At 46.3% G+C, this 27,460-nt stretch overlaps 2 protein-coding genes across 3 annotated transcripts in view; one reads left to right on the forward strand and one right to left on the reverse strand.

Annotated features, from left to right (window-relative positions):
- Positions 1-8,339, forward strand: part of VAPB (VAMP associated protein B and C) — a 37,540-nt gene extending 29,201 nt beyond the window's left edge. For both annotated transcript variants that reach the window (XM_058850311.1, XM_058850310.1), the window contains one exon: positions 4-8,339. In XM_058850311.1, coding sequence (XP_058706294.1) covers positions 4-165 — 162 coding nt within the window. In that variant the 3' untranslated portion in view covers positions 166-8,339. The remainder of the gene's footprint in view (positions 1-3) is intronic.
- An 865-nt stretch (positions 8,340-9,204) lies between these two features.
- APCDD1L (APC down-regulated 1 like) lies at positions 9,205-27,186 on the reverse strand. Its single transcript, XM_058850309.1, has 4 exons — positions 26,794-27,186; positions 15,327-15,438; positions 13,726-14,284; positions 9,205-11,300 (listed from the first exon to the last, which is right to left on the reverse strand). The coding sequence occupies exons 1-4, from the start codon at positions 26,828-26,830 to the stop codon at positions 10,536-10,538; spliced, it is 1,473 nt and encodes a 490-aa protein (XP_058706292.1). The 5' UTR covers positions 26,831-27,186; the 3' UTR covers positions 9,205-10,535.
- Positions 27,187-27,460: the final 274 nt, after the last annotated feature.

Here is a 27,460-nt window from a genome sequence, read left to right on the forward strand (position 1 = left end):
TAGGAAGAAGATGGAATGCGGATGAGGAAGATACTACCCCCGACAAACAGCCCAATATCTCCTTCTGCAGCTGCTGTCAAGGACGAAGGGCTCAGCTCCAGACTACTTGCTTTGGTGGTTTTGTTCTTTGTCTTTGGTGTAATTATAGGAAAAATAGCCTTGTAGAGGCAGCATGCTGGAAATTGTAAATTGGTTTGATGGTTCTGCCATATCATTGGATTAAATTTATTCATAACAATGTTTAAAAAAAAAAAAATTAATGTATGACATCTCACAGGTCTTGCCTTTAAATTACCCCTGCACAAATACTATGTAACATAATCTAGAAAGTTCAAAATGTACGGTGAGGGAATGAATGAAAGAGAATATGCTTCAGTGATGAAGGGGGGAGAAAATCCTGATTTAACACTACAATGGAATATTGTATATGTCATTTTAAACATTCTTAGACCCTGGTACATGTTGCTGGATTACCTCTTTTTAAAAAAAAAAAAGAAAAAAAAAAGGAAAACTAGAAAAACCTCTTCCTCCAGTGCTGGAGCTGGCCCTAGGGATGTTTGGAGCTGGGTTAGGCAGGAGGTGTTGATAATTTCTGTAAAATATGTTAAGCCACCATTCTGCTCATGAATTTAACAGTTTCTGTCAGTGTCTTCAACTCTGTGCAAGTTACCAATTTCTTGGCACTTAAATGAGTAGTGAGAAGCTGCAAAGCCTTGTCTGTGGCAGCACTGAGGGAGCTGGGCAGCACCAAGGGGCTCGTTCAGAATAAAGGTCAATGCCTTGTTCTCACCAAGGGACCAAGCTACATTGCTGTTGGTTCATTTAGTTGAATTAAAATGTTATTCAGAGATGTTTAATGCATATTTGACTTATTTAATGTATTTCATCTCATGTTTCCTTATTGTCACGAAAATTGACTAATACTTTGTGGTATGAAAAGGCTCCTGTTCAAAGCCAGTGACGAGAACTAAACATTTGCTGCTGTAGTGATGCGAGATTCTTCTGCCTCCTGGTGTTTTGGGCACTACACAATTGTTGGGAGTTTTGATCATCTGAGCATTGGGGAAACAGTGGTCAGGAAACTGTTTTTGTATGTAAATAAGTCTATCTAGGGGAGAAACAAAAATATTAGTAGTAAACTAGTCCTATGCCGTAAAAAGACCAATCTTGTTTGACTATGTAGCATCTTAAAAAAAAAAGAAAAAAAAAGAAAAGAAAAATTAAATAAAGCCCCCAAATTAATGTTTCCTTTGTTACTTTTGTCCTGTTCTCACAGTTTTAGAGGTGGGGAGGAAACAATGTTCTCTTGTCAGCTTTGTTCATGGCATAAGGAAACTTGCAGTCTTATTCCAGGGTGAATTTCTTTTTTTCCAGACTAATTTTAAAATCAAACCAAACCACCCCATCGTGAGCCTGACACAAAAGTTGTTCAGAGTACAAGGTAACATCCCTCTTTCCAGGTTAGTTTGGTTCAGGAGTTCAGACACTTGACAGCATCTTCAGAATAAGGTGATTTTGTTTCTAAGCTTCTTTTACCACAAGGTGTATAAACAAACTCTGTGTTACTAACATGATGGATTCAATAGATGAAACAGTTTTTGAGCAGGTAAATTCACATCTATTCTTAAAAGGTAGACCCAAAAACATTCAGTGGCAATTTTTGAAGCATATTACAAGATGAAGCTGAGTCTTTTAAAAATGACTTCTGTCATTCCTTCCCTATCCCTGGGATTCTGTGAGAAAGCTGTCGGGGCTGCAGCCTGTTTGCTGCACTCCTTGACCTTTATGTTTGCCCCACTTGTGTCTCAAGGGCTTCCTCCTCTGCAAGTGCAAATAAATTAAATTTTATCTGAGGCTTAAGAAGTAAATAGGAGGAAAACCCTCCCATAACTTTGTGTTCAGCTTATGAACATGAGTCTGGAAGTATTTCTAGGAGATTCAGTAGAAAGGAGAGGTGGATTTTTAGCATTTTAATGTGCTGGTGCCTTGTCTGCTCAGAGGGAAGGGACAGAGCCACTGCAGCCTGGCTGCAGAGAGCAGGGCAGGTGGGAGATGAGCTGGAAAGGACAAAGCAGGGAATTTATGGGACAAATTGGGCAGAAATGATCAAGAATAAGATACTGCCTGGACAGTAGAAGCTGAAGAAAACTTTCTAATGAAGCATTCTTTTCAGAAAGACAAGGTTGTGAGTGATACTGCAAAATTCACTTTCATGGCTTTGAAGACTATATTGGAGAAACCTTTGCTGAAGGGAGACTGAGATATGAAGTAGGGTTTTTTTTAAGTGGCTGTAAATATCTTGTTCTCTTGTTATCAGAATTTCTGATTCACTTTGAAAAAAAAGTAAGTTTTTTGAGAGTCCTTTGTTCTGCTTTAAAATAGGCTAGAAGAGGTTGGTATAAAAAAAAAAAAATCACTGTCTTTGCAGGATAAAGGGGGAGAATTAAAGGTTTAAACTGGTCTCCTGTGAGGATATCTGGAGTGATGTTCCAGGCAGGTTTTACACCCAGTGTAAGCTACCACAGCTGCCTTTGCTGGCCCAGGGCAAGCCAGCAGCAACTCTGTCCTCCCCCAGTGCTCAGCAGTCACTTCTTGGTGATCTGTGCCAGCCTGGAACTGTAGATCGTTCATGAGCAAAGTTGTTCCTGGTGTTTGTGCTCCAGGATCATAAAGAGGTCCCAAAAAACCCTCTCATGCTTTTCCAGATTCCTTTCAAACGCTGATCAAGGAGACCAGGAGAGGATTTCAGTGTTGGTAACATCCGTAGCCTGCAGCTGGGCTGACCCACACCATTAGTCCTAAACAAAACTCTTAAATCAACTGCTTGTATTTTGGAATTTAACAAAATCCTGCAGTTTTCCCTCACAATTTTTGACAAGAGCCTGGACACAGTAGCCCTGAATTGTCTGGGTAATGCTTTGCTTTGCTGAGCTTGAAATAAAATGACTGAGCAGGGGAATTCTCACTCCCTGTTTGACCAAACCCTTCTTTCATAGGCAGTAGAGAGAAACTTTAAGGAATTTTTTTTCTTCCAAAGTTCCTAAAAGGCCAGTTTGTAGATAGAGTGCAAATATAGATTGGATGGATATTCTTAAGCCACCTGGCTCTTTTTGTAAGTTGTTCCTTTCATGGCAACACAAGAGCAAATGTTCTCATGAAGTATTCACAGGAAGTGAATTATTCTGAAGGACATTGTACATCTTAGGAAGTTGTGCACAAAATGTAGAGTTTCTAAATAAGATTATTGTCTGGGGTCCTCACACAACATCAGATACTAGAAACCTGTGATTGATTCATGGTAGTAGAAATCAAGTTATTACTAATCTAATTATTGTCCTTGCTGTTACTTTAAGATGACCACTTGCACATTTATTGTTGATTTTTGTAACACCCAGTAGAGGCTGCTTGGTGCACTCTTCGGGCAAATTTGGGATAAACAGATACCTGAAATGTCTTGAAGCTTAGCGCTGAGAAACGAATGGAAAATGGTTTCTTCTATTTTTATGTAGTTCTCCACTTCTTAAAGCAAATACTCCGTGCATGAATGATCATAACTATTGCTGTGCATTGGCAGTTGTCAGCTGGGAATGCACAGCTGGAACAGCTGCATGTGCAAGCCAGGACCAACTCAGGTTACTGGGGAGTAGCCTGGGGGCTGAAGAGCAAGATCATGTCATGTTGTTATGTTGATGGGGATTGATGTACCATAATGTCATTTTCTAAAAATACAGGATTGTAAAGCTCGATGGTGGTGTTACTTTTTCCTCCTGAAATGCTGTTAGTGGGATAAAGTTGGAACTTCACTTTGCAATTCACTAGAATTTCTTTTCATCAATAAACTATGAAGGGTTTGTATCTGCTGCACATGTGAACTTGCAATTCTTGTCAGCAATTTTACATCGTGGTGTGCACAAGGAGTGGATCATTTATGTCTTGACATACTTGATGTTGCATTGCCCAGTGGAAGAAAACTGTCATCCCTTTTCTTCAGAAAATGGCACTTCTGGCCCTTCAGTGGAATGTCTTTCATTTTCAGGCACAACAATGGCTTCACTGTAGAGCTCTCAAGTTTGAAACTTTATTTCTCTTGCCCTGTGTGATGTCCTGAAATTCCATATCCTGAGTTCTGTTTTCTATATAAAGTAAACGAGGAAAAAAGCATCACCAAAAATCCCTCTGTTTGAATTTAAAGCCCCTGTAAAATAACACTGAACACTCCTGCTTGTTGTGGCTGGGTCACAGCTGCACTGGTGCTGCACTGGTGCTGCACAGGGCCTGGAGAGCCACTGTGCCATGGTTTGGGAATGGGGGAGCATCCATGGCCCAAGTGAGCAAGTTGAGAAGTGACAGGTGGTGGGTGAAATTCAGTTGATGTGTTCAGGATGTTGAGAAGATGTGCTCCACGGAACAAAGTAATTGTGTTTTCACTGCTCAAATCTGCTTAACTATACAAGTTGGTTGATTAATGGGTTGAGTTTTTTTACTGGATAAATGAAGATTATTTTTAAAGTAACACAAGTGAGAGCCAGCCAGGAATCTTGCACGTGATACTCCAATGAGCACGCACCTGCACACTTGCCGAGTGACTGTGTCACTCACTGCCATTTCCTGAGGCTTCAGCTCCTCTTCAAGAATTAATTTCACATTTGTGCTTGAAGAGTAAAACTTTGAAACCTTTAATAAACTTCCATGTAGATCTCTTTGCCTCCCAATCCAGGTCAGAGTTTGTCCTGAAGCCTCTGCGAGAGTGAAAAGTACAAAAGGGATGCAGGCTCTCTGAGCACAGAAACAAGGCTGCTTTTCCTTGGAGTAAACCTGAACTTTGGCTCTTTCCTCCTGTGATCTGTCATTAGAAAATGGCCTTTCCCAGAGAGCAAAACAAAAGAAGTTAAGAAAACAAATGAATTAAGAAGAATTAATTGAAGCTGTGTATTATAAGTTGACATTACACATCTGGCATTTCTGTTTATGTTTCTGCATTGGTACATTTCATTCTGATTTAATAAGTTCCTAATTTTGTGGGGTTTTTTTCAAGATTCTGAAGTGCCTATGAAGAACAGCCCGTAGTAAAGTATTGTTCCCAGTTTAGCTGTACTTCATTTTTTTAATCAAATCTTTTTCTTTAGTGGATAAACTCACAAGATTAGAAAAGCCTCTTGAACTCCCTTATGTTTAGTTTGGCAAATGTCCCACGCACAATTACCCACAGAGAGCTACTTTTAAAAGACCTTTATTAAGGCTGTACAAAGTCAAGCACTCAGGAGTTAGGAAATGGCAGAACCAGGTTTGTGCACTGAGTTTGGGGAGTACATTGCAGTGTCTGATCATTTCAGTGATTAAAAAGTGAGCTGATACTGCTCAGAAATTGTCCAAATCTGCCCAGCTTTGTGTGCCTGGACTTGGAGAACCCTAATTTCTCTTAACTTTCATATAAATAGGTTTTTAAAACGTGAGCTTCCAACGTGGCACCGTGGTGTTGGGTGTAACCCACGTGTGTGTCGGGGGAATTCTTTGTGTTCCGTGTGTGGATCCCCGTTCTTGACCTGAGCTCCTGGCGTGGTGGGGAGGAACTCGGAGCTGAAGCAGCAATTTCTGTTTCCACATTTCACTGGGAGGCCACACACAAGTGTGATTGGAGCCAGGAATCTCTGCCTCAGTGCTGAGCCCAAAGGAGCATTTCTGTGGGGGCTGGAGGCTCTGCTGCCCAATCTCCCTGCTGCTCTGTTCTGCCTGAGCTGTCAAATCTCACTCCATTCCCTCCCTCAGTGCTTTGGTCCAGGCCAAGTCATCCTTGTTCCTTCACTGCTCCTTGGCACAGAAAGCCCTGTTCAGCTGAGCATCTTTAAATGCTGTTCTTCCCTGCTGCCTCTTTTCCATCTGGGTCTCTTTCTTCCCATCACCCTCCCAGGCTTGCTCTTCCCTGCCCGCCTGTCCCAGAAGAGGCCCAGGGAGCCCTGGCTGCCCCAGGCTGCCTGGCAGGGCTCTCTCTCCCTTGCCATGGAGGTCTGACTGCTCCTGGATGCCTTTCCCCATCCCACACAGCCACTCACCTCCTGCTTCCTCTTTTCTTCCTCATCACTCTTTGTGGAGTTTGGAGCAACGAGTCTTGTCACCCATGTTCTTTCTGTCTCCAGCTTCCTCCTGCTGTTCCAGTGCACTGCATTTATTTATTCCATGTGGAGTGTTTCTCAAACAAAGCAGTAGCACAGTGCTGTTAATGTATCCAAACGTGCTTCAGATTTTTTTTTTTTCATTTTATCTGGGAAATCTAGAATGCATAAATGCATTCCAAGGTATTTTAAACAGGGAGGCTTGAAGGTGGTTAATTGGAAAAATAAGTTACTGTTAATTGAGCTGTGTGTCAGACCCAGGACTGTTTGTCTGGCAGACTTGGCTCACATTTTAAACTTCTGCACCTGCTAAAGAAGCAGAAAATTGGAAAGGCAGCTTGTCTGAGGAGATTGTGATATTAAAGAAGGTACTGAAGGCTCAGTCTCAGTGCAGAAAGCCAGAAAATTGTTTGAGACTTTGGAAATTAGTTTATTTTTGCTTTTTGGAGTGGTTAAAAAAAGATTAATCTTTGAAAAAAGTATTCTAAGAGAAGTGAATGTGGAAGAGTTTACTAAAACCCACGTGTGTTTCCATCAACTTCCAGCACACATTGGCTTGGGTTTCCTTCACAGGGACAGTAAAAAGGCATTTATTTGTTTTGTAGTAGAAAGCAACCCAGTAGTCAGGATTAAAGCTCCTGGTCTATGTCCTAGACCTGTTCTTCTGATGCAGTGTTAGACATGAAAGATGAAATTATTTGGGTTTGTCTTGTTTATGCCAGATAAAGATAAATGAATGTCAGAACTGAGGTTGGGATCCTAATTGCAGTGGAGCTCAGCAGACAGCCATGTGAGCTGCTAATAGATGTAATTGGTGCTTCAAAAGGGCATAGCTGAGCAAATTTCATATCAGAACTGAAAGCACAGAGGAAATTGGATGAAAAACTGAAGTAGAATTGACAGTTTTCTAACTGAAAGGTATTAAATGGCCAAAAAAACAATAATTTTGCAATTGAGAAGGGGGACAACTTTGGCTAACTGCCCATCCTGCTTCAGTGATGAAATGAGGGGAAAAATTAGATGGAAAGTAATATAAAACAAATAAGAAAAAGGGAAGCAGACAGCAATCCATTCAAAATGGGAGTTGGGAAATATAGAAAATAAGGAAAACACAACCCAAAGGAAAAGAAAAATGTGGGCTGGAGTGCTTGGAGAGGGTGATGAGGACTGAAGTTCAGAGGAAATTGCAATAGGGTAAGAACTGTTAATAAAAATAGGAGATAAAACCTAGGGGTGATGTAATAGAACTGGAAAGGTGATATCATTCCTTAGCAATGCTCAGGATTAAAAATTTAGAGTTTTTAATTCAGTAATTTTGATCAGTGTTGGCAAGGGAGGAGCCTGGGGCAGTGTCTGAGCTGCTGCTGGGGGTGGTCAGTGGGTCAGGACAGTGGGACCCCCTGGAAAGAGATGGAAGAGGAGATGGATGTTCCTGACAGAGCTTGGTGTAAGTCCTTTCATTGTGTCTGGTGGGTTTCAGTTCTCTTTGGGATCAGAGTGAGCTGGGTCTGGCAGGGCCCTGCAGAGCTCCGTGTTCCCTGACAATCACACGCTGCTGCACTTCAAAGAGAACCACAACGAAATGGGGATGCCCAAAGAAGGGGTCTGGGGGACCTGGAGGTTCCAGAGCACTGAGGAACACAGGGACAAAATCCCTACTGATAAAACATAACAAAAATATCCATAGCCAGGACCAGAATGAATAACAGCTCCATGTAAGTTCCCAGTGCAGTCCCAGAGTAAAAGCCTAATGAATACGAATGTGTTCTTGTTTTTAATTACTGTTAGCTGTAAGTGATTATCCTTCTGTATGTCTCAGCTGGGAGAGCTGGGAATTTTGGATGCAATTTGGATATTTACATTCTACAAGAGAAGCTGAGTAATTGGAATGGATGCAAAAAAAAAAAAAAAAAAAAGATTCAGAAATTACTGGTGGAGTGTGAAAATGCCTTAGAGAGGGTGAGAGAAAACTCCGTTGGCTGAGGTTTTTCTACCAGAATTGAGACTGTCTTGATTACAGTGCACTAGTCCCTTCACAGGCAGAAAATGCTGCTCACTACAGCTCTCTGATCTTAAAAAGCAACACAAGAATCACCAACTGGCAGTCAAAGCCAGGCAAATTCAAATTGGGAAAAGGCACAAATTCTTAAGAGAGAATAACTGTGTAATTTAGGAATGTGTCTTCAAAAACTGTGAACAGAACAATAAAAGTTACGATATTTATGCAAATAGCTCTTTCATGGGTTTTTTTCCTCTCAGAGGTGCACTTAGAGGGGGGAAGAGGAGGCTCCTGATGAGGTTTCACAGGGAAGTTCAGCCAGCAGAGCAGTGGGGCACTGGTGCTGCTGGGGCCAGTGGTGCCTGAGCTGCTGCAGGGCAGAGCTTTCCCCAGGGCTTGTTGCTAACATTGCATAAGTGTGTGATGGTGTTTCACATCATGTTAACCCCATCCCCACCTGGAAAGGATCTGTGCCCTTGTAAGAACTTTTACACCATGCAGGACCTGGACACTTGTTGAGTTTAATTCATTTCCATGGTGTGTAAATGAAAGTATCTGCACACAGACCTGATTCATGGGGGTAAATGTAGGGCAGGAATTACCTTACATTGCCTTGTCCCTCCTCTACCCACGCTCCAAAGGCAGCACAAGGCTGTTCCCTGTTCCTGCCATGGGCATCTGTGTCCTGCAGAACGGGTACCTGTGCTGATGGGAGCCACTGGAGCCTTTCCTGGGCTGTGGTGAGCACAGTGATGGGAAACTCCTGAAGGAAAAGTTCTGCCTGTGCTTACAGGAGGTGCAGCTGAGCTGCCCAGGACTTGCCCCAGCCCACAGCATCCTAATGGAAACATCCCCAAGGAGACACCACCTTCTCTGAGCCATGGATCTCCATGCAGCAGCAGGGAACAAAGTACAACCAACAAGATTGGAAATAAGATTTGCCTGCTGAAGTCTCCAGGGATTAGGGAGAGAACCCAAGGCAAGGCAGCCAAGCCTGGCCCTTTCGTGTATCACCTTTAAGTAGAGCTGTTTATGTGCATGACTAATATTGGATCATGCCTGGAACATGTGAACATGCTGACAACATTTATGTCACAACTGTAATGCATTTAATAAGCATCTCATTTGAATTATTAATGTACAGATCCCCCCAACGTATTTTTGTGTTATAAACCCCATAATTTATCTAAGTACAAGCTGCAAGTTCGTAAATACAGCATTAAGAAGGTGGCTATTGCATAGCTGCTTTAACAAAATATCTTTTGTGGGTAAGATATATAGGCTTATTTGGAGAGGATTTAGCTGCTGGAGAAGGGCTTCTCGAGGAAGTTATATGATGCTTAGCTGCAGCAGACAGGGAATATAATTTCATAGTTTGTCCTGCTTGTCAGGAGGAATCAGTTTGACCTGACTGTGCTGTCTGATCTGAGCATCTCTTCAGCTCATTGTTCACCAGAGGCAGATTTATAAAACATCTGTACAGGAATGAGGCTGGAAGTGACACTTTGAGAGGAGAGCTGGATTAACAACTGCTGTGCCAGAAACTGAAAAAAAGGCAGTGAAAATACATGGCTGGTGAGGGGTCTTTCCCTTCCCAAGGTGCGTGGTGATGGTGCCTGTGCCGGGCACGGCAGCAGTGACACGGGGACACTGCTGATGTCTCACAGCCAGGCCAGCACTGCACTGGAGAGCTGGGGTAACACAGCAGGGATGCAGTGCTGCAGCCAGGGAATGCTGAGGCTTGGAGCTATTGTGCACAGAAGTGTTTTCCATTGACTGTAATCTATGCCCAGGGTCAGGTGGAAAAGTTGAGCCCTCTGTGAGGGCTGTTCTGGGCATCTCGAAGTGCAAATATTGTTTGTGGGTCCCTGTGTGTGACATACACAGGCAAAGTGCAGAAAATATCTGTAAACTGCAAGAGGCATGTGAACCGTGCCCTTCTCAAGAACACTTGACTGTTTATTGCTGACTGACTCTGCAGATTAAATTTGCATGAACAGCAAAAAGGAGTGTGATGGGAGGGAACTTAACCTCAAAGAAACTCAGCAGCCAACACTTTGGATGTTTGAATTACATCTGAATCAAGCTCTTGATTAAATCTTAGCAATGTCAAAAGCTCAAAGCAGCAATTTTAATTGATGTCACTTTTTTCCCCCTTCATGTTGCTAAATTATCTGTTGCAATGTGCAGTGCATCCGTGTCAGTACATTAAATTTGCACGCAAAGAGGGGAGATTAGGCAATAAAGCCACAGGACAAACAGTGTGGAGTCAGGCATATCTCCCTGGCTTCATTCACTATTGGGTGTTTTTAAAAAGTGTTTCCAAATCTGAGTAAAACTGATTCCAGATGTGCTCATTTGAAGGATATAAAAATCACGCTAGCACCAAGATTTATCTGAATTCTGCTCTGTACCTGAAGAGATAACTAGTCCCATCTTAAAAACAGAAGTGCTATAAACAATAAAAAGGCCACAGGCAAAGGTTTTAGTGCTTTGATCCCATTAGCATCCTTTCTTCCCACGTATTTCAGACTAATGTAGTTGGAGAATTCCTCTGAGGCTGCAGCACACTGGATCAGAGGGGCCTGGTAGGATGTGGGTCGCTTGTCGGGGCTGTCGGGGCTGGAGCCGTCCGTGGGCCGCTCCCCGATGTAGAGGAGGCTGCGCTCCTGCGTGTCCCGCTCCGTTTTGAACAGTTCATACTCGGTGTGGGGCAGCTTGATGCCCAGAGCCAAACATCCGTTCGTGGGTGTTATATCCTGCTCCACCCCGGCGCTCCAGGAGCCCGCCAAGCCACAGCTGCCCGGTTCCGAGGAGTTGAGCATCACCACGGTCACCTGGTCCAGCGGTGTCACCCGAGCCTGGGTGACTTTAAAAGCCAGCTCGGTGCCGCCCCGCACCTTGGAGGAGGGGATGCCCTGCGTGTAGTGCCCGGAGGCGTAGATGGTGAAGGTGGGCTGCCTGCAGAGCGGGTCGGAGTAGTGATAGTAATGCCCTTCCCAGGTTTGGTTGTTGCCGTGGAATGTGAAGTACCTGGTGAGGAAGAGCACGGCCGGCCGGACCTCGCAGTGGGTGCTGACCCAGCTGCCGCTGAGCTGCATGGGCAGCGCGGCTCTGGCGGGCAGGATCGGGGGATGGTGCTCATCGGCCCTGGAGATAATCCCACACGCCGGGCAAGGGTGCACGTGGTGCTGCAGGAGACAGAAAATAACAGCTCTGCTAACTGGGAAGGGGAAAAAAAATAAAAAAAAAAAATCCAAAAAACCCTTCCAGCATATTTCAAAAGCTGCGACTCCCCTCGTTCGCAGCAGGGTGCGGAACTGCGGGGAGCTTGGCAGAGGCTGCTGAGCAGATTAAGGGAGATAAAGCGCTGCCCTGCTCTTTGCTATTCTGGTAGCTGAAGGACACCGGGCTGTGCCCTGCGGCCGCCCCGTGCTGGGGCTGCTGAGGACAGCCCGAGGAGGAGCCCAGGGCAAGGGCAGAGCCGCCGGCAGGACGGGGAGCGCTCCCTCGGGACATCCAGGGTGTTCCCCATCAGTTTTCCATGGGGAGGATGAGGATGCTGGGCGGTGCCAGAACAGAACGACGCCGCGGATTTTGGGGATGAAGGAGGCTGTGACACCTGGCCGTGGGGAGCTCCTGGGGCTGCAGCATCTCCAGGACAGCCCAAGGTGTTCTGCCTCCCCCACTCCCCGTTCCTGCTCGTGTTCCCACATCCACGGGAGGACCGGGATGAGCCGGGAGGGGAGGGATGGAGGGGGACGTGGAGTTTTCCCAGAAGCCAGAACGGGAGAAGAAAAGGACCCTCTGCAGAAGGAGACTCTGACCTTCCCTTCCCCGCCGGTGCAGAGCTCTGAGTCAAACCAGCCCTGCCCCTGATCCGGTGCCAGCAGGGGTTTTGTGTAGCTTGGAAATTTTTCTTGTACTTCATATATCACAACTGATTTATTTTTAAATAAGCAGGGTTGGAACATTATATAATTTTCTAGAACACGAGCTAATCTTTACTGAACTGTCATAGGCAAGAAGGTTAAATAACTCAGTAGTTAACTGTAGGGTGGGCAATTTACATGCAAGTTGATTGGAGTCTACTGTAATTTAGTCATTTTCAGCTTGCTTTACTGCTACTGTCACAGTAATGAGTGCTGACAGTACACAGTACATTATGGCTAAATAATCCCAGAAGTTGGCAAATATATATGCTCTCCTTAGGCAGGAAATTCTTTGATAATGAAAGGTAATTTGGGGAGAATGGGTTTCTTTAAAACAGATATAAATTTAAGGGAAAAAGAGTGATATTTTCATAAAGAGAGTTAAAAAATAATTCCTGACATAGCTGTCTAACTTACTAGCACAGGCAAATGGATGTCAGTTCACAGAAAATAAAATTTTTCAAAAAAATATTAAAAAAAAAGAAAAATCCTGTGTCCAATAAAATTATCACTATGGACATGGAGCCAAAACCCTTACTTGCTTAAACCAGTCGTGTGAAGTTATTTCTAATGTATGGCAGCTTCTAATTATCGCCAAGTGGTGACATCATGTGCAGGTCCATTGGAGAGCTGTTGGCTGATTAATTACAGGGCTGCATTCAGAGAGTGAATTTCAGTATCTTTAGGTTTGGTTTTAAATTAACTTTTAGAAGTGTTTATGTTTACCATCTGGTTTTGCTCAGATATATGGTTTTGGCCCAAGATAACACAAGTTTAACCAATTTGAGAATGTTACTTTTGAGAGGGAGAGGGGTGTTGCTCTGTGCATTTCGAAGTTCAGTTGGTATAGTTCAAGGTGTGGGGAAATGTTGCCCCAAAATAATGTATTTTCATTTATTTCCCTTCTATCTGGGAAAGTTCAGAGAGGTTTTTTCACCTCATCTCACTGCTCCACCATTTCTGATTTGATCAGTTTCGGTTCAAATGGAAAGCTGCTTTCCTGGGAACAAACTAAGCTGCTATAAAACAGAAAATAAAATAGAATAAAAGGCAACCAAGTCTGCTGCTCAGTTTTATGTACATCAAAATGGAAGTCTGATTTTTGTGTAATAACATTACTGTATTGGGGACAAGTTCCTGTCCTACTGGCATTACACCAAGGGCTGAAGAGTTAACTGCAGATCCCTTGTTCCCCCCAGCCTGGAGCACACCCCAAGGAGTGAGGAGAGGGCAGGGCAGATGAAGGAAGGGCAGAGCAGATGAAGAACGGGCAGATGAAGGAAGGGCAGATGAAGGAAGGGCAGATGAAGGAAGGGTGGAGCAGATGGACTCTAACAATGGACAGCCTGAAGCCTTCACTGACTTTGGTGCAGGAAACAAGGAAACTGCATTTCCTAGGAAAAGACGGCCAAACAAAAGCTGTCCAGGCCCATGTCAGTGCAGGCTTGTTTCCCATGATGGTTTTGCTGAGCTTTCACCCACCCTGGTCCTGCTCTCTCAGGAAGGCACAGGATGAACATTCCCCGGAGCACCCGGGATCCCAGCCCTGCAGCCCCGCAGCGCCTCACCCCCGTGTCCTTAGGGCTGAGGGGGCCAAGTGCTGCAAGGCGCTACCTGGACAGACAGGGAATTGCTGGCAAAGCCCTGATGCAGCGAGGGGACCGTGCAAAAGCCTCATCCTTACCAGGGCGTTCTGCATGGGGCGCTGGTAGCCGGTGGGGCGGTAGTGCAGCCTCTCCCCCCAGTCCGTGTGGATGTCCCCCAGGTACAGCTCCTCCACCAGCCGGCTCCCGCTCTGCTGCGGCTGCAGCAGGGGCTGGAAGTGCCTCTCCACACGCACCAGGCTCAGCTCGTGCATGGCGAAGCCCAAGGCCGCGGTGCAGTCGCGCTCCGTCCTGGCGCTCAGCACCTCGTACAGGGCTCCGGGCGCCCAGGAGCGCCCCGGGGGCAGGAACCCGCGGCAGCCCTCGCCGGAGGTCTGGTTGATCCACGAGGCCACCTCCCGCATGGCCTTCGGGCTGTGGAACACGATGCCCACTTTGTGCAGGTGGTAGTCGGCCTCGGTGGCCCCGCGGGTGATCCAGGAGGCCTGGCGCAGCCGGAGCTTGCCCTTGATGACCAGCGAGTAGGAGGGGTCGCGGCAGGACGGGTCCCAGTAGTAGAACTGGAGAGCCTTGAAGAGCCGGTTGGTGTAGAACAGGTAGGATCGGGTCAGGAACTCGGGGCCCGGCCGCACCTCACACCTGCAGGGAAGGCAGTGCTGAGCCGGAACGGGGAGAAATCGCTCCCAGGACAGCCGGGTGCGGGAGGAGAGGGGCGAGCAGAGGTGGGAGCAGCTTCCTCCCACACATGGTGACCGCCCTTGGGTGATTTCATAATCTGGGCATCTGCTACCCAACAGTGAGTGTGATGGACAGAGGATCTTACACTTCACACACACCCACAGGGAGGAGTGCGGAGGGCAGCAAGAACCAGGGCTGATCTGCCCATTCGAGCTGCTTAGCCGGGGGTCCCAGTCCTCCTCCAGATGGGAATGAGGGCTTGGGGACGGGAAGAAGGGAACTCTCTTCTTGTTGCCTGACATTTTGCTGTACCGGGGGTGGGCAGGGGCTGCGCTGAGGGGCTGGAGCCTCTTGGGGTCCATTCTGAGGTCCTCCGGGGGTCTGGGGATGCATTCCCAGTGGATGAGGGTGCCTTCCCAGGAAAACGAGATGGCCTACCCGGGGTGTTAAGGGCGAGTTCCCGGGGATCTGGGGCGCGTTGAGGTGGATATACCTCCCCATGGTATGGGGTGTCTTCCCCGTGCTTTTAGGGCCGCATTATCATGGGAGAGGGGCGCATTCCCAGGGCCTGGGGGTGCCTTACCCGGGATTTGGGGTACCTTTCCCGGGGTTTGGGGTGCCTTACCCGGGGTTTGGGGTACCTTGCCCAGGGTTTGGGGTGCCTTACCCGGGGTTTGGGGTGCCTTGCCCAGGGTTTGGGGTACCTTTCCCGGGGTTTGGGGTGCCTTACCCGGGGTTTGGGGTGCCTTGCCCAGGGTTTGGGGTACCTTTCCCGGGGTTTGGGGTGCCTTGCCCGGGGTCTGGGGTGCCTTGCCCGGGGTTTGGGGTGCCTTACCCGGGGTTTGGGGTGCCTTGCCCAGGGTTTGGGGTGCCTTACCCGGGGTTTGGGGTGCCTTGCCCAGGGTTTGGGGTGCCTTACGCGGGGTTTGGGGTACCTTTCCCGGGGTTTGGGGTGCCTTACGCGGGGTTTGGGGTGCCTTGCCCAGGGTTTGGGGTGCCTTACCCGGTGGAGACCCAGCGCCCCTCCAGGCGGGGCGGCAGCCGCGCGGCGATCCCGGCGCTGTCCTGCAGGTGGCGCAGCTGCTGGCGGCAGGGCGGCTCCGCGGCCGCGCAGGCTGCGGGACACGAGGGGAGCGGGGTCAGCCCGCGGGGAGCGCGGCGCGAACCCCCAGGATCGCCGAGACCCCCGCAAAATGAACGCACCCCGGGCGGGCTCGCTCAGCAGCAGACTCTTAGCTAAGGGCACGGGGTTTTTTATTTCACTGAAGTTTTCCGACTTGAGTTTCATCTGAATCCAATCGGTTTTTAGATGAAATCTTCAAATAAAACCGAGCGCTCTTTGTTCGTGTTCTCCCCCTCTCATGCTATTGTCGAGGCAGTGGCTGGAACGGGGAATTACAGCATGGGAACGCTGGCCTTGCCTGTCGCCCGCCATAAGGACAGTAATTCTGTCACTTACCTCATTTCCCATAACAACAGATGTTATTGGCTTAGGGAATGTGTGAACACTCAGCTAAATCCTGAAGACCTTTGCATGCACACACATATATGTACATATATCCCTATACATTATTCACTCTTTACTTAAGCACTCTGTGGTGCTCATTACGGGCTTGCTTCTCTAAGAAACTTGGGATTTCCCTCTTCATGGGAATGAGCTCTTGGTAAAGCTCCTCTTGGAAACCCCACTGATTCTCTGTGGTACAACTGACCCTGGTCCCAGCAGAGCTCAGCCCAGCCAGGGCTTTATGAGCCCAGATGGAGTTCATTTGCTCCAGCTGTACTTTGAATTTTACCCAGGAGTGCGCTGGACATTTTGAAGCCAACTTTTATTCACTCCATACCAATGTTAGGACACAGGTTGCTTTCCAGCCTGCCTATCAGCTGGAACAAAAGATCCAACATCTATGTGTCACCTTTCGCAGAATGAGGGTGTGAAAGGTTTGCACACCCTGTGCCACAGTCAAGGAGATGAAGACACAGAGTCACAATATACAAGTTCTGGACCAAGCCAAGTGGGAATTTGGTAATTAAATGTCTGCTGTGCAAGTCAGAGGCTCCTGGAGAAGGAGCCCAACTAAATCCCCTCTAAAAGGAGAGGGATTCCTACTCAACAACTTCAGACCTTTATCTGATGGACAAATTCAGTCACTTCACTATGGTGCTGCCATTTGTGAAGGTTTTACAAGTCACTTGAAGTGTATTTGTGTAGACTTAAGCACACAAAGCCTTAAGCACACAAAAGGAATAAACACGGAAGCCCTCAGTGAAGCAGAAGAGCAGTTCCCAAAAGCCAGGGAAACCAGCCTTGCATTTTCTGGTACCTCACCCTGCACTGGAGTGCACGAAACAGCTGCAAAGACACATTATTAGAGTTCAGGGCTCTTCTGGGAGCAAACTCACAACTGCACTGCTCTTACCATCCTTAAGGGCTGGGTGAGGTGAGCAGGCACAGCCAACCCCTTCACAATTGCTTGCACACGTGATTCCTAAAATGCAGTTCCTGTGATTCTTCATGTGAAAATGGAAAACTATGGGATGATAAAACCCACTGCTATTAGTTAAACCTCTAATTTGGCAGCTGCAGCATGTGTAAGGTACCCCATGGGTGCCTATTTAGGAGAGCCATTAGGAGCTGGGGATCTGTATCCTCATCCCAGCCCTGCCATGACTTTGCTCTGTGGTCCTGTGTGCTCCCTACTCCCAGGGCTTTTTTTTAAACTCATGTACAGAATATGCCAAGATTCATTTGACTGCCCTAAGAGGCCTGAATACTGAAGAGTCATCAGAACAAGGGCAGTCCAAACTGAGCCACACTTCAAAAAAACACAAAATTATTATCCTAGAGAATACAATAAACTAAGAAATAACTGTATTTGTATTAGAGGTAATAATGGACATAAGGGTCTTGCTCTTGCCCATAACCACAGAAAGACTCCAGAGGTATCAATGCAGTCTATAGATATACAGAATGCAGCTATAAAATATACACAATATAACCCAGTCAACTCACAAACTGAGCTCTGTGTGTGTTTATTGCAGCAGAAGCTTCAATATCTCACTGAACCCTTCGTGCTACTCTTGGCAGAAACACTAATAAGTCTACATTGTTTGGGAGCAAAGACACTTTGGCAATGCAATCACTGCATTTTGACACATTCAATACAAAAGGGAATTTTTATAATCAGGATCAAACTTCATGGGGAAAGGGAAAAAAAAAAAAGAATAAAAAGCCTCCAGAATGTAAATATTTGACATGATGGGAATTCCTAGGGATTTTGTCTTACTTAATTGTGCACAAGACTCCAAGCTGGATGCATCCTCCAACCAAAAGCTATTGGCTTGTGTCCAGATTTTGTGGCTGCTTTTTTCTCTCTCAAATACTCCAGCCCCACCAGATCCAACATCCTTTCAAGCTGGAAAAGTTCAGTCCCAGACCTAAAATCTGCAGTTAGAGCACTTCTCTCTTCCAAGAGCAGAATAAAGCGGCTGTCATTCATATGTCACTCTGTTACTCAGCCCCTGGTAAAGCGCATCAGAGCAGCACATCAGAGCAGCTTCTCTGTCTTAAGAGAGACACAAATTAACTGCTCTATGGAGTTCTCAGGTAGGAGGAAGGAATTATTCACAATTCATCTTCAAGACAAAAATCCTCATTCATAGGAAAATCTAAAAAAAATGCCTAACTGTGATCTCTTCCCCTCGCTCGCTCTGCCGTCTGTCTGTATCGATTAACCACAAACATTTCCAGAGAGCTCCCCAGCACAGCACTCAGACAAAACAGGGGCTTTTCCCAGCTTTCCACTGTGTGCTGCATCCCAAAGACTGGCCCAAAGCCTCGGAGCAAGAGGGCTGCACAAGCAGGCAGGCAGAAGTGGCAGAGCCAGGAGCTGTTTGTCATGGCAATCAGCACAAACCAGATCAAGCCTTGAGCAAACAGCACCAGCAGCAACTGCTGACCAACGATTCCATCCCTCATTTGTATAAACCACTTTCAGGAAAATCAGATCAAATCGAATCAAATGATAGAAGGGCAGAACTGGCAATTCTCAAATTCTCCTCACAGTAAATTGTTGGTAAAATTAAGGTGAAAGATTCCAAGGCAATGGCCAAGCCTGGAAACGAGAGCCTTGTGCTACACATGTGCTGTGTGCTCCAGATGCAGAGCCACTTCTCACTTCTAAAGGAAAAAAACATCAACCAAGACAGAAATGCTGTCATATTCCTCCTTGGAAACAAATCTTGTTTGTGCTCCCCCAAGCAGATTGACTCTGGAAAAAAGCAAAGTTGAGTCACACATCTGTTTCTTCATAAATGGAGGAGAAAATGCATATATTACAGTTCGCAACAAATTAGTTACTGTGGATCAGCTCTTCTCCAGAGCTAGATTGTTTAATCTGTTACATGTTTTTGCCTCCTATGGCCAGAATTTAGCATTTCCATTTATAATTCTAATGCTGCAGTTAGTCACCCATTCACAGGGATAAGATCAGGGCCTGAAGTCATGGAGCATTACACATTTCTTCATTTAGAGATGACATAAAACCTTTGATATTTTCTGAGGAATGTTCAGACTAGAAAGAAATAGACTATAAGAAATGTATCAATATATTTTGCATAACTGAATTATACTTTTCCACACAAACTTCATTAACACAGGAAAACAGTGTTTCTTTAGCATTTTTCTCTCCTGAGAGCACACAGAATGGATTTTGGGTTAGCCACTAAAGGAATAAGCATTCTTTTAAAAGCAAAAAAAAAAGGTTGTATTTAGCAAATCAATTTTTCTTGTATTTGTGTGAAGATTAAGTTAGTGGTGCTTTTAATTCACTCAGAAAAAGGCATTCCGAAGTGAACAGCTCTGTGGGAAGAGATAAATTTTATATTATAATATTATAAAGTTATAAAATTTAAATATAACCCACTGGGGATGGAAAGCTGTATCACAGCAGAACCTTGCATTTGCCTATATGCAAACTGAACAGAGTTTAGGACAGGAATTAAGCACATGCTTAAGTCTAATTGGTTTCAGTGAAACTTAAGCATGTGCTTGAAATTAAGCCAGTGCATGAGCATTTTTCCTGATTAGTAATGCCTCCCTGAACTGAAGCCAGAATGTGGTCAAGTGGTTGAGGGAGAATGCCAGTGCTTTCACTGGAGCACTGTTTGGTTTCTGGAAAAGTATTTCTATTATTCATCCCTTCTCTTATTTGTCTGTAAAATGGGTATATTCAAATTTAGCTGTTTCACCAGTCTGGTGCTCAGTTCATGATATTCATAAAATGCTTTGAATTCACTAAATGTTTCTAAGTTATGCCTTCAGGGCTGGCACAGTAACTCTATTACCCATGAACTATCATTGCAGAGCATCACCTTGAGTTTCCTCTGCACAACTGAGCATAATCATACATGAAATCCTGCAGATCCTGAGAGGAAACTCGGCTGACTCAAAAGTCACAAGTAGCTTAGGATTTTAGAGAAGTTTTCAAAACATACTTTCACCACATACTTTTAGCACAATGGCAAACGAGTTCAGACATCCCATTCTATGGTTTTAGCCTGTCTTTGTGCTAAGGCTGTGAGCACTGCCTGATCTGTCTCATATCCACAATTAAAATAGTGAAGGGCTTGTGGTGAGTTGCCTGGAGGTTTTAAGGCACTTAGAGAAGTAAATATTTTGCTCTTGGAATCATGGAATCATGTATTTTTCTTGTTAAGTGTCATGTCCAGCGACAGATGACATGACAGATGGGATTTGTGGTAGGGAAGGGGAGGAAGGAGAAGTACCTCAAAGATCTTCTTCAGTATAAACTGCATTCAAATAAAACAGCTTCTTAAAACTGCCTCTCTCTCTATTTAACCCAAAGACAGCCAAGCCTAACACTGTAAATGGGATTCAAGGGCTTGATCCCAGTTTTACTGGAATCTGTAAATAGGAAAGGTCCCCTCAGCACCTTATTCAGAAGATGCCCATCCCCATAAACTCACAGTAAACACTCCGTTTGAGGAAAAAAGGCGAAATGGGATAGGAGAATGGTTTGGGTTGGAAGAGACCTTACAGATCATGATATTCTCAAATTGGGTGAACTAAGCAGGGCATGTAAGGGCTGGCACAGAGGACTTGTGATGACAAACCAAAGCATGAGAGCCAGATGTGAGTCCACCCTCCCAAGAGCTCTCCTGCAGTTCATACTCACCAAAACACCACTCTTAGGTTACACAACAGAGCTCTGCTCACAACATCCTTGCTGTCCTGACAGACAGGAGCCATTTCACTTTATGTCCCTCTCTCTCACCCCCAGATGCTGCACAGACTCAGACAAGTCTATGTTTTTTCTACAGCTGAACTGGCCAGTGTCAAAAGATTTACTGGAGAACAGAGCAGCAATTCCATGCAGCCCAATGGCCCCAGCTGGCCCAGCCACTGCGGTCAGCTCAGGGATAGCTGGCCTTTAGTTCAGAGCCTGTCCTGTGCCAGCCCTGCACTGGGCAGCCCAGCCAGGCGCAGGAGAGAGGGCAAGAGGGGTGAGAACAGGATCCTGCTGTGGGCCAAAATCTGAGAACTCACAGCATTAACATGTTGACTTGTTAAGTCACATCATGACTTGTGTTAAACTCTGATCAGTACTGCCATGTAAGTTTGGCACAGGTATCTATGTAACCAAAACCCAAAAGAAAACAAAGGGAACAAAGGTGATGCTAGAGCTTTTTCACTTGAGACCTGCTGAAAGTTTGAATTTCAGTTTGGTGAGATAGGTGAGACCACAGTGAGATCTCTAACTCCCTGTGTACCTAAACAATGAGAGGCTGGGGAGAGCACATGGGGGGAAGCATTTGTTTTCCAAAACAAAAGCAAGTCAATTCAGTTTGAGGCTGAACAATACCCTGGGAGTAATATCATGACTCAGTTAAATTCTAACCAGAATTCACATTCTTACCAAATGGCAAATATTACATCTATATTCTTTAATTCAGATGAGTTGGAAACCCAACAGAGAAAACAGAATATGGTTGTGAAATTAATGTCACACTGTTGTTTTGAATATATAGAGCACCCATGAAGGTTTTGGCAATGTCCCTGAACCCCTGCACAGATATTTTATTAGTGGCTATCGTGGCCATTTTTAATAGTGATGGCTAAGCATATTTTTTCCTGGAGTGCTTTGAAGAGCAGAACCAGTAATCAGCCATGGCTTGGCTATAAAATGTCAACCTCATTTCAAATGTCTAAATCACTCACATGGACCAAGAGTGCAGAGAGGACCACCCACCACATAATATTAACATAAGTACAGCGTTTACCCAAAGCAAAATGAGCAACTGGAACTGGCGGGAGTTGAGAGTAGAACAACAAAAAAATGATGAGGGGGTGGGAGAGATTGAGTTACAAAGGAAGATTAAAAGAGCAGAGTACATATAGCCTGGCTGAGCAAGATGGATATGATAACAGCCTATAAATATTCACAAAGCACAAACACCAAGGAAAGGAAGGAATTCCTTGCAGTGAATAAAAAGATTCTGTTGGGAATGAATGAAGAGAGGAAAAACATGTGGCTGGTATGGCAGGGTGAACTTCTCGAGGCACAATGTAGTAGGCAATGTAAGTCCACTTGCTTGGCAGGATTTTGAGGGATTGAGCAAAGCATTAGTTCAGCAGGGAACAACCCGCTCTTGGCAGGGAGCTGGCAGGATAATCTGAGTGGCCTTTCAGTCTCCCACTGCCATGGAGCCGTCCCAGTTCCCTGCTCCCACGGGGGACAGCTGCTCTCCTGTGTAAGCACATTGTTCACTGCCCTGCTCTGGCCTTCATGGGACTAGAAACAAGGGCTGGATGCACAAAGGCATTTAGGGATGTAGAGACCTAAGCAACTGCACTAGGTACTAAACTGCTGGACACAGCTGGGAATCCCAGCAGGTCCCTGCCATGTCAAGTACTCACTGTTGAAAATCTAAGTCCAGGAAATTAGGTTATAAACCCACTAAAGCAAGAACAATCCTTTTGTTCTCTCTTTATTTAGCACCTAACACAACAGGACTCTTGGCGCTGCTGCAAGGATACTGTTTATAGTAATAAAAATAGGATCTAATAGGATCTAATATTCTGAGGCTACTTGGCTCCTGCAAAGCCAAGGATGAGAAGGACATTTAAAAGCAGCCATAGCAGAAGGTATCCTCAGGAAAAAAGCTCTGCAGAAAGGAGGGAAATTGAACCAGAGCTCACACTAGCAACAGACACACGTTTAACTTAGAGTCACAAGTGACCACAGAAAAAGGTTACTTGTTCAGCTGGAGCACAGAACTAAAGTTACTTCTAACATGTGTTTTGGGGTCTGGGTGTGGTTTCTAGATAGCCTGAAATTTCAGTCTACTGTTTTGCCTGTCCACATTAGCCAAGTTTTGATGTGTTCCAGTTTTCCTAAGCTCTGCCGACAGATGCTAAAATCAAAGCTGACATTCAACCTACGTGCTGCATAATCTAATAACAGGACTTGTGCTACTCAAAACTAACAAACTCTGGGAGCTTTTCTGCAGCAAAACCTTGCTGCCATTTATATTTTCATCTGTCTTTTCCAGGCAGCCTAACTAGGAAAAATGATTTTTTTTTTTTTCTCTGAAAAGCTTTAAAAATAACATGTCATTGTGTTTTTGTACCAACAGGGGAGAGCCAAGCCATAACCTGCCGTGTCCAGCACTTGTGGATTTAGTGAGAGTGTGAACACGGTGAATCCAATTGTCTCAGTGGGGAGCTTGGTGTATACATTGATCCCAGAGTGCCAGGAGAAAGCTGTTTCCAAAGACCACAGTCTTGGAGTTAAACAAGGCCAAAATGTCACACATTTGTCAGTGTTTCTTATTAACCCAGGAGAAACCATGGGGGACTTTCTCAGTGCTTGATATACACGCAAGTTTAAAGCATGACTTTAAAACCTAAAGTCAAGCAAATATCTTCAAGCACTCTGTGGTGAGACTTCCGTTAATTTACATCCCCTCACACCAGATCTAACTAGAGAGCTGTTGTTGCACCAATCCAAATATCTGCCTAACAGTGCCACAGGAGCTGAGCTTCTTTGCAATATTCCGTTTCAGCTGCATTCAAACCATGATGATTCAACAAGCTATTCACTGAAAATGAGAAAACACCACTATGAAAGCCACAATTATCACACCATCACCCTGCTAAAACTCAAAAATAATGATGGATTTCAACCCTCTTACCACTTAACACCCTGAAGTTCTGGAATTTCAAATAGATATCAGAGTTTCTTTTCTAAGACACAGAAACAGAACTTTTCTAATTATTCATTTTAAACCAGGAGACCTTTAAACTCCTTAAAGAAAAAAAATCCCACAGATTACAGTTTACTAACCCCTCAGATCTTACACAATTTAAAATGGCAAGAGAAGGAGCTGTTCTATGAATCATATTTTCAGTTTCTGGCAGCACTCTTAGCCTACAGAAGAAGGGTTACACATTGAAATTCTCACGTTCTCACTGTCAGTTTCTTGGGATTATTATATCTGAGATAGACCATCTTAAAATCAGGAAGTTTCTCTTCTTTCATACCTTTATCTTCCTCAGCAAATGAGTAAGAAAACCAAAGCACTTGTGTAAGAGCATTGTATAGGTGCTTCCTAATTTTGAGGTTGATTTTAGCAGTGATTGTATCTCACCCATGAAAGCGTTGTCTTTATAGATGACATATGCTCTGTTGTGGGGAAACACAGGATCCCACTGAAAGCAAAACCTCTTTCCAAACTTTGTTCTGCCAGATACAGCCTCCCCTAGCATTGGATTCCAGCTTTGGTTTTCTTCACAGCAATTTCTGGCTTTTGAAAATCTCCTTACTCAACAATTTGTGCTTGTGGGGAAAATATAGAAACCACACAATATTTTTTTCACTTGTGCTGTTTTTATATCTCAGCCCTGTTTTTATCTATATCCATATACTTTGAAACGTGGCTAACCCTGTAATTATTGAAAAAACAAATAGAGTCATATCACACGATCCAGCATAGCACATTAGTTGTTGATTTTTTTTGGCCAGCTTGAGAAATGAAGAATAAAAACCACCAACTTGGTAAAAAAAATTAGCTAAGTAAACATTACCCAAATAAATATTTGAACCAAAGACAATGATGTTGTTTTAATAGTAAGAACAGATATATTATTGTGTAAATAGACATACATCTCCATGCTGAATGTTGTTCTATCACTTATGGGATTCTCTTGCTAATCTCTTAACTGAATGCAACTGGTGATCTTATCTTACCTCAACACTGTCACTTTCAAACTTAAAAATAAACACTGAAAGAAGGAACAGATCATTTATGTTAAATCATGTAGGAGAAGCTACACATGAAAAATATCAGCACGATGTTATTGGAATGTAGACTTTAATGAAAGCTTAGGTAAAACTCAGCAAGTCTCTGGGGACATTTCCAGGAATGAGTGATACTTTTCTGGAGGAGACTCCAAAGTCAGATCTAGTTACCTAACTAAAGTGGTTTTTCAACTAATTATGCACTGGTGTCATGCTCATGCTAATGTTCAGCCTTATGCAAAATGCAGAATGCCAGTCTTGCTCACAGTGAGCAAAGCTTGCTTTGATTTTAATGAGTTCTGGGTCTGACTTACGTATTTAAACAGTTATTTTGAGGTTCAGTTTCTGTTCTTACTGAAAGCACTGGAAATTCTCTCACTGATATCAGAAGCAAGAAGCGGTGAGTTTAGGTTAGACTGGACTAAGAGAAACTGCATGAGGTTTTAAGAAAGAATTATTCTAATTAGACTTCAGTGAGTAAACTTACACAATTCTGTATAACAGATCCCTGAGCAGAGCAACTTGAGCTAATAAGATACTTAGAGAATTCATATTTCTCAGCTTTATTTTGCAAACAACACACGACAAAGATCCCACAGAAGGAGAACAGGAAAGTAACTCTACAGAAGTGCCGTGCTCAGAGATTTCTGTCTATAGTCTGGTCCTTTACACTTAATACAAGTAATGTCCAATAGCTGTCACTACATGGTTCCCTTGCCTTGATCACCAAGCCCTGACCTGGAGTGGCAAGCCAGTGTGGTTTGCTGCCCAAAACCTCAGATGAGTGAACTAAGTGATAGAAAGAGCAGAAGGAACCAGGTGCCTGTATTTTTAGTGTCCTGGCTGCACAGGGCCCTCAGGGACACCATCCCAACCCTTCCTTTCACCTGTCCCTTCTGCTCAGGAGTCTCAACCAAGGGTCTTCTATGGATTTCCTAGGAAAATACTGTCTGAGGATGGAGGAGTGTCCCCCAGACTCTGTTGCTTGTTGTAAACAGAAATAATCTTGTGTTTTTTTCATAGCACAGTTGCCTTTGTTCTCCCACATGGTCTCTTAAGCCAGAACCTTTTCTTCTGAAACTGCTCCAAGAACCGTGGGGTTGAAAGATGCCTTTCTGAAAGGGAGCCGCAAGGATGCAGCTTGAGCTGCTCCGAGAGCCTTTCTGCACAGCTGGGGCTCAGTGCCAGATCCCTGGAGCAGAAGGCTACTTGTGAGGTTGTCCCTTGCCAGGGCAGGTGCTGGATCCTCCCAGGGAGAATTCCCAACTCCAGTGAAAATCACGTCTAAGCCCTTCCTGCAGCTAAACTCTGCTCGATGCTCTCCGTGCACCACACTCGGGACAGGAACCGAGTTGCGGCGGCAAAGGGGATGGATGCTCGTCGGCCTCTGGGGAGGGGGCAGCGACCCCAGCCACTCCGGGAGCCTTGGGTAGGAGGCAGAGGCTGAGCCCCAGCCCAGCACCTCCCCGGACAGCTCAGCACCGGACCGCCAGCCCTTCTGGCATCCCCGCACGGCTCTCACTCGGAAAAGGCTTCAGGGGTTCTGTCCCCGCTCCCGGCTCCACAGCTCGGGGGCAGCAACCCGGGGCTCCGGAGTCCCACCGGGACGCTCCCTGCCCGTCCCTGCCCCAGCGAGCTGCGGCCGCGGGCGCACGGCGGGGAAACCCTGTCCGGGCCGGGCGGGCACCGAGCCTGAGGGAAACCCTGTCCGGGCCGGGCGGGCACCGAGGGTGACCCGGGAAGGGAGCGGCGAGCTCCGGGCGCCAGGTGCCTCATGCCCGGGCGGGGGCACCCCGGGATCCCCGTCCCGGCGCCGGCCCCACTGCGACCCGCCGTGAGACTTCCTTACCCCCGCCTCGCCGCTACTTTGCACCCTCTTGCACTCCCCTTGCATTTTCCTGCATCCTCCTCCCCAGTCCGCTGCGCTCTCCTCGCACACTTCTTGCACAGTCCTCTCCGTCCCTCTGCACTCCCCATGAAGTGCAGTCCAACTCCTTGCACCCTCCTGCGCGCTCCTGCCCCTTCGCTGTGCCCGCAGGGGTGAGTGAGATGACGGGGAGCCTCATGAGGGTACGACCCCGACTCCGCCACCCGCTCGCCCTCCCGTCCTCTCGCCGCGGGACGGCACCGGCCGCCGGTAGCACCTACCTACGAGCAGCCCTGCGAGCCACCAGCACCGGACCATGGTGCCTGCTGTGTGTCCCGGCAGAGGCGCGATCGCCGCCGGTGCCCGCGGAGCTCAGCGGGGCGCGGCGCCCGGTGGTGCAGCCATGGGCCGCCTCCGGCGCTCCGGTGCCCGCGGCGGCGGCACCCCGGCTTCAGCCCGCAGGCGTCCCGCTCAGCCCGAGCCTTGCCAAGGGATGAAGGGGGGGGCGAAAAAAGAAAAGTATATATTTTTAAATAAAGCACTGCAGCCCACCCCGCCTTCGCCGCGGAGCGCGTCCCCCCGGCTGCGGATGGCTTTAATGGAGCTTGGCAGCCACAGGTTCCCGCTGCCAGAAGAGGTGGAGACTCCGCCGCCTGCGCCCCACATGCGGCCGCGCACCGCACACGCGGGGGAGGAGGAGGAGGAGGAGAAGAAGGAGGAGGAGAAGGAGAAGGGCAGCCCCGGCCCGGGACCACAGACCGAGGTCAGCACCCGCCTTAGGACTGGCGTTTTCCCCTCAGGGACCGGCCCCACCTCACCCCACCTGCGGCGGCCCCCGAGGTCTTGTAGGCCGAAGGGGGGCTCGGGCCGGGTCTGCGCTGTGGGTCGCCATGAGGGGATCATCCCTCTCATCCCACGCCACGAGGGGATCGTCCCTCTTATCGCATC

The sequence above is a fragment of the Poecile atricapillus genome, chromosome 15 (genome assembly GCF_030490865.1).
Source record: "Poecile atricapillus isolate bPoeAtr1 chromosome 15, bPoeAtr1.hap1, whole genome shotgun sequence".
Taxonomy (NCBI): Eukaryota; Metazoa; Chordata; class Aves; order Passeriformes; family Paridae; genus Poecile; species Poecile atricapillus.

Coding starts and splice junctions, on each gene's coding strand:
- APCDD1L (XM_058850309.1), bottom strand. CDS start 26,830: ATGGTCCGGTGCTGGTGGCTCGCAGGGCTGCTCGTAG. Junction 14,285..15,326: donor GGGCGCTGGGTCTCCACCGG/GTAAGGCACCCC, acceptor CCTTCCCTGCAG/GTGTGAGGTGCGGCCGGGCC. Junction 11,301..13,725: donor GCCCCATGCAGAACGCCCTG/GTAAGGATGAGG, acceptor TGTCTCCTGCAG/CACCACGTGCACCCTTGCCC.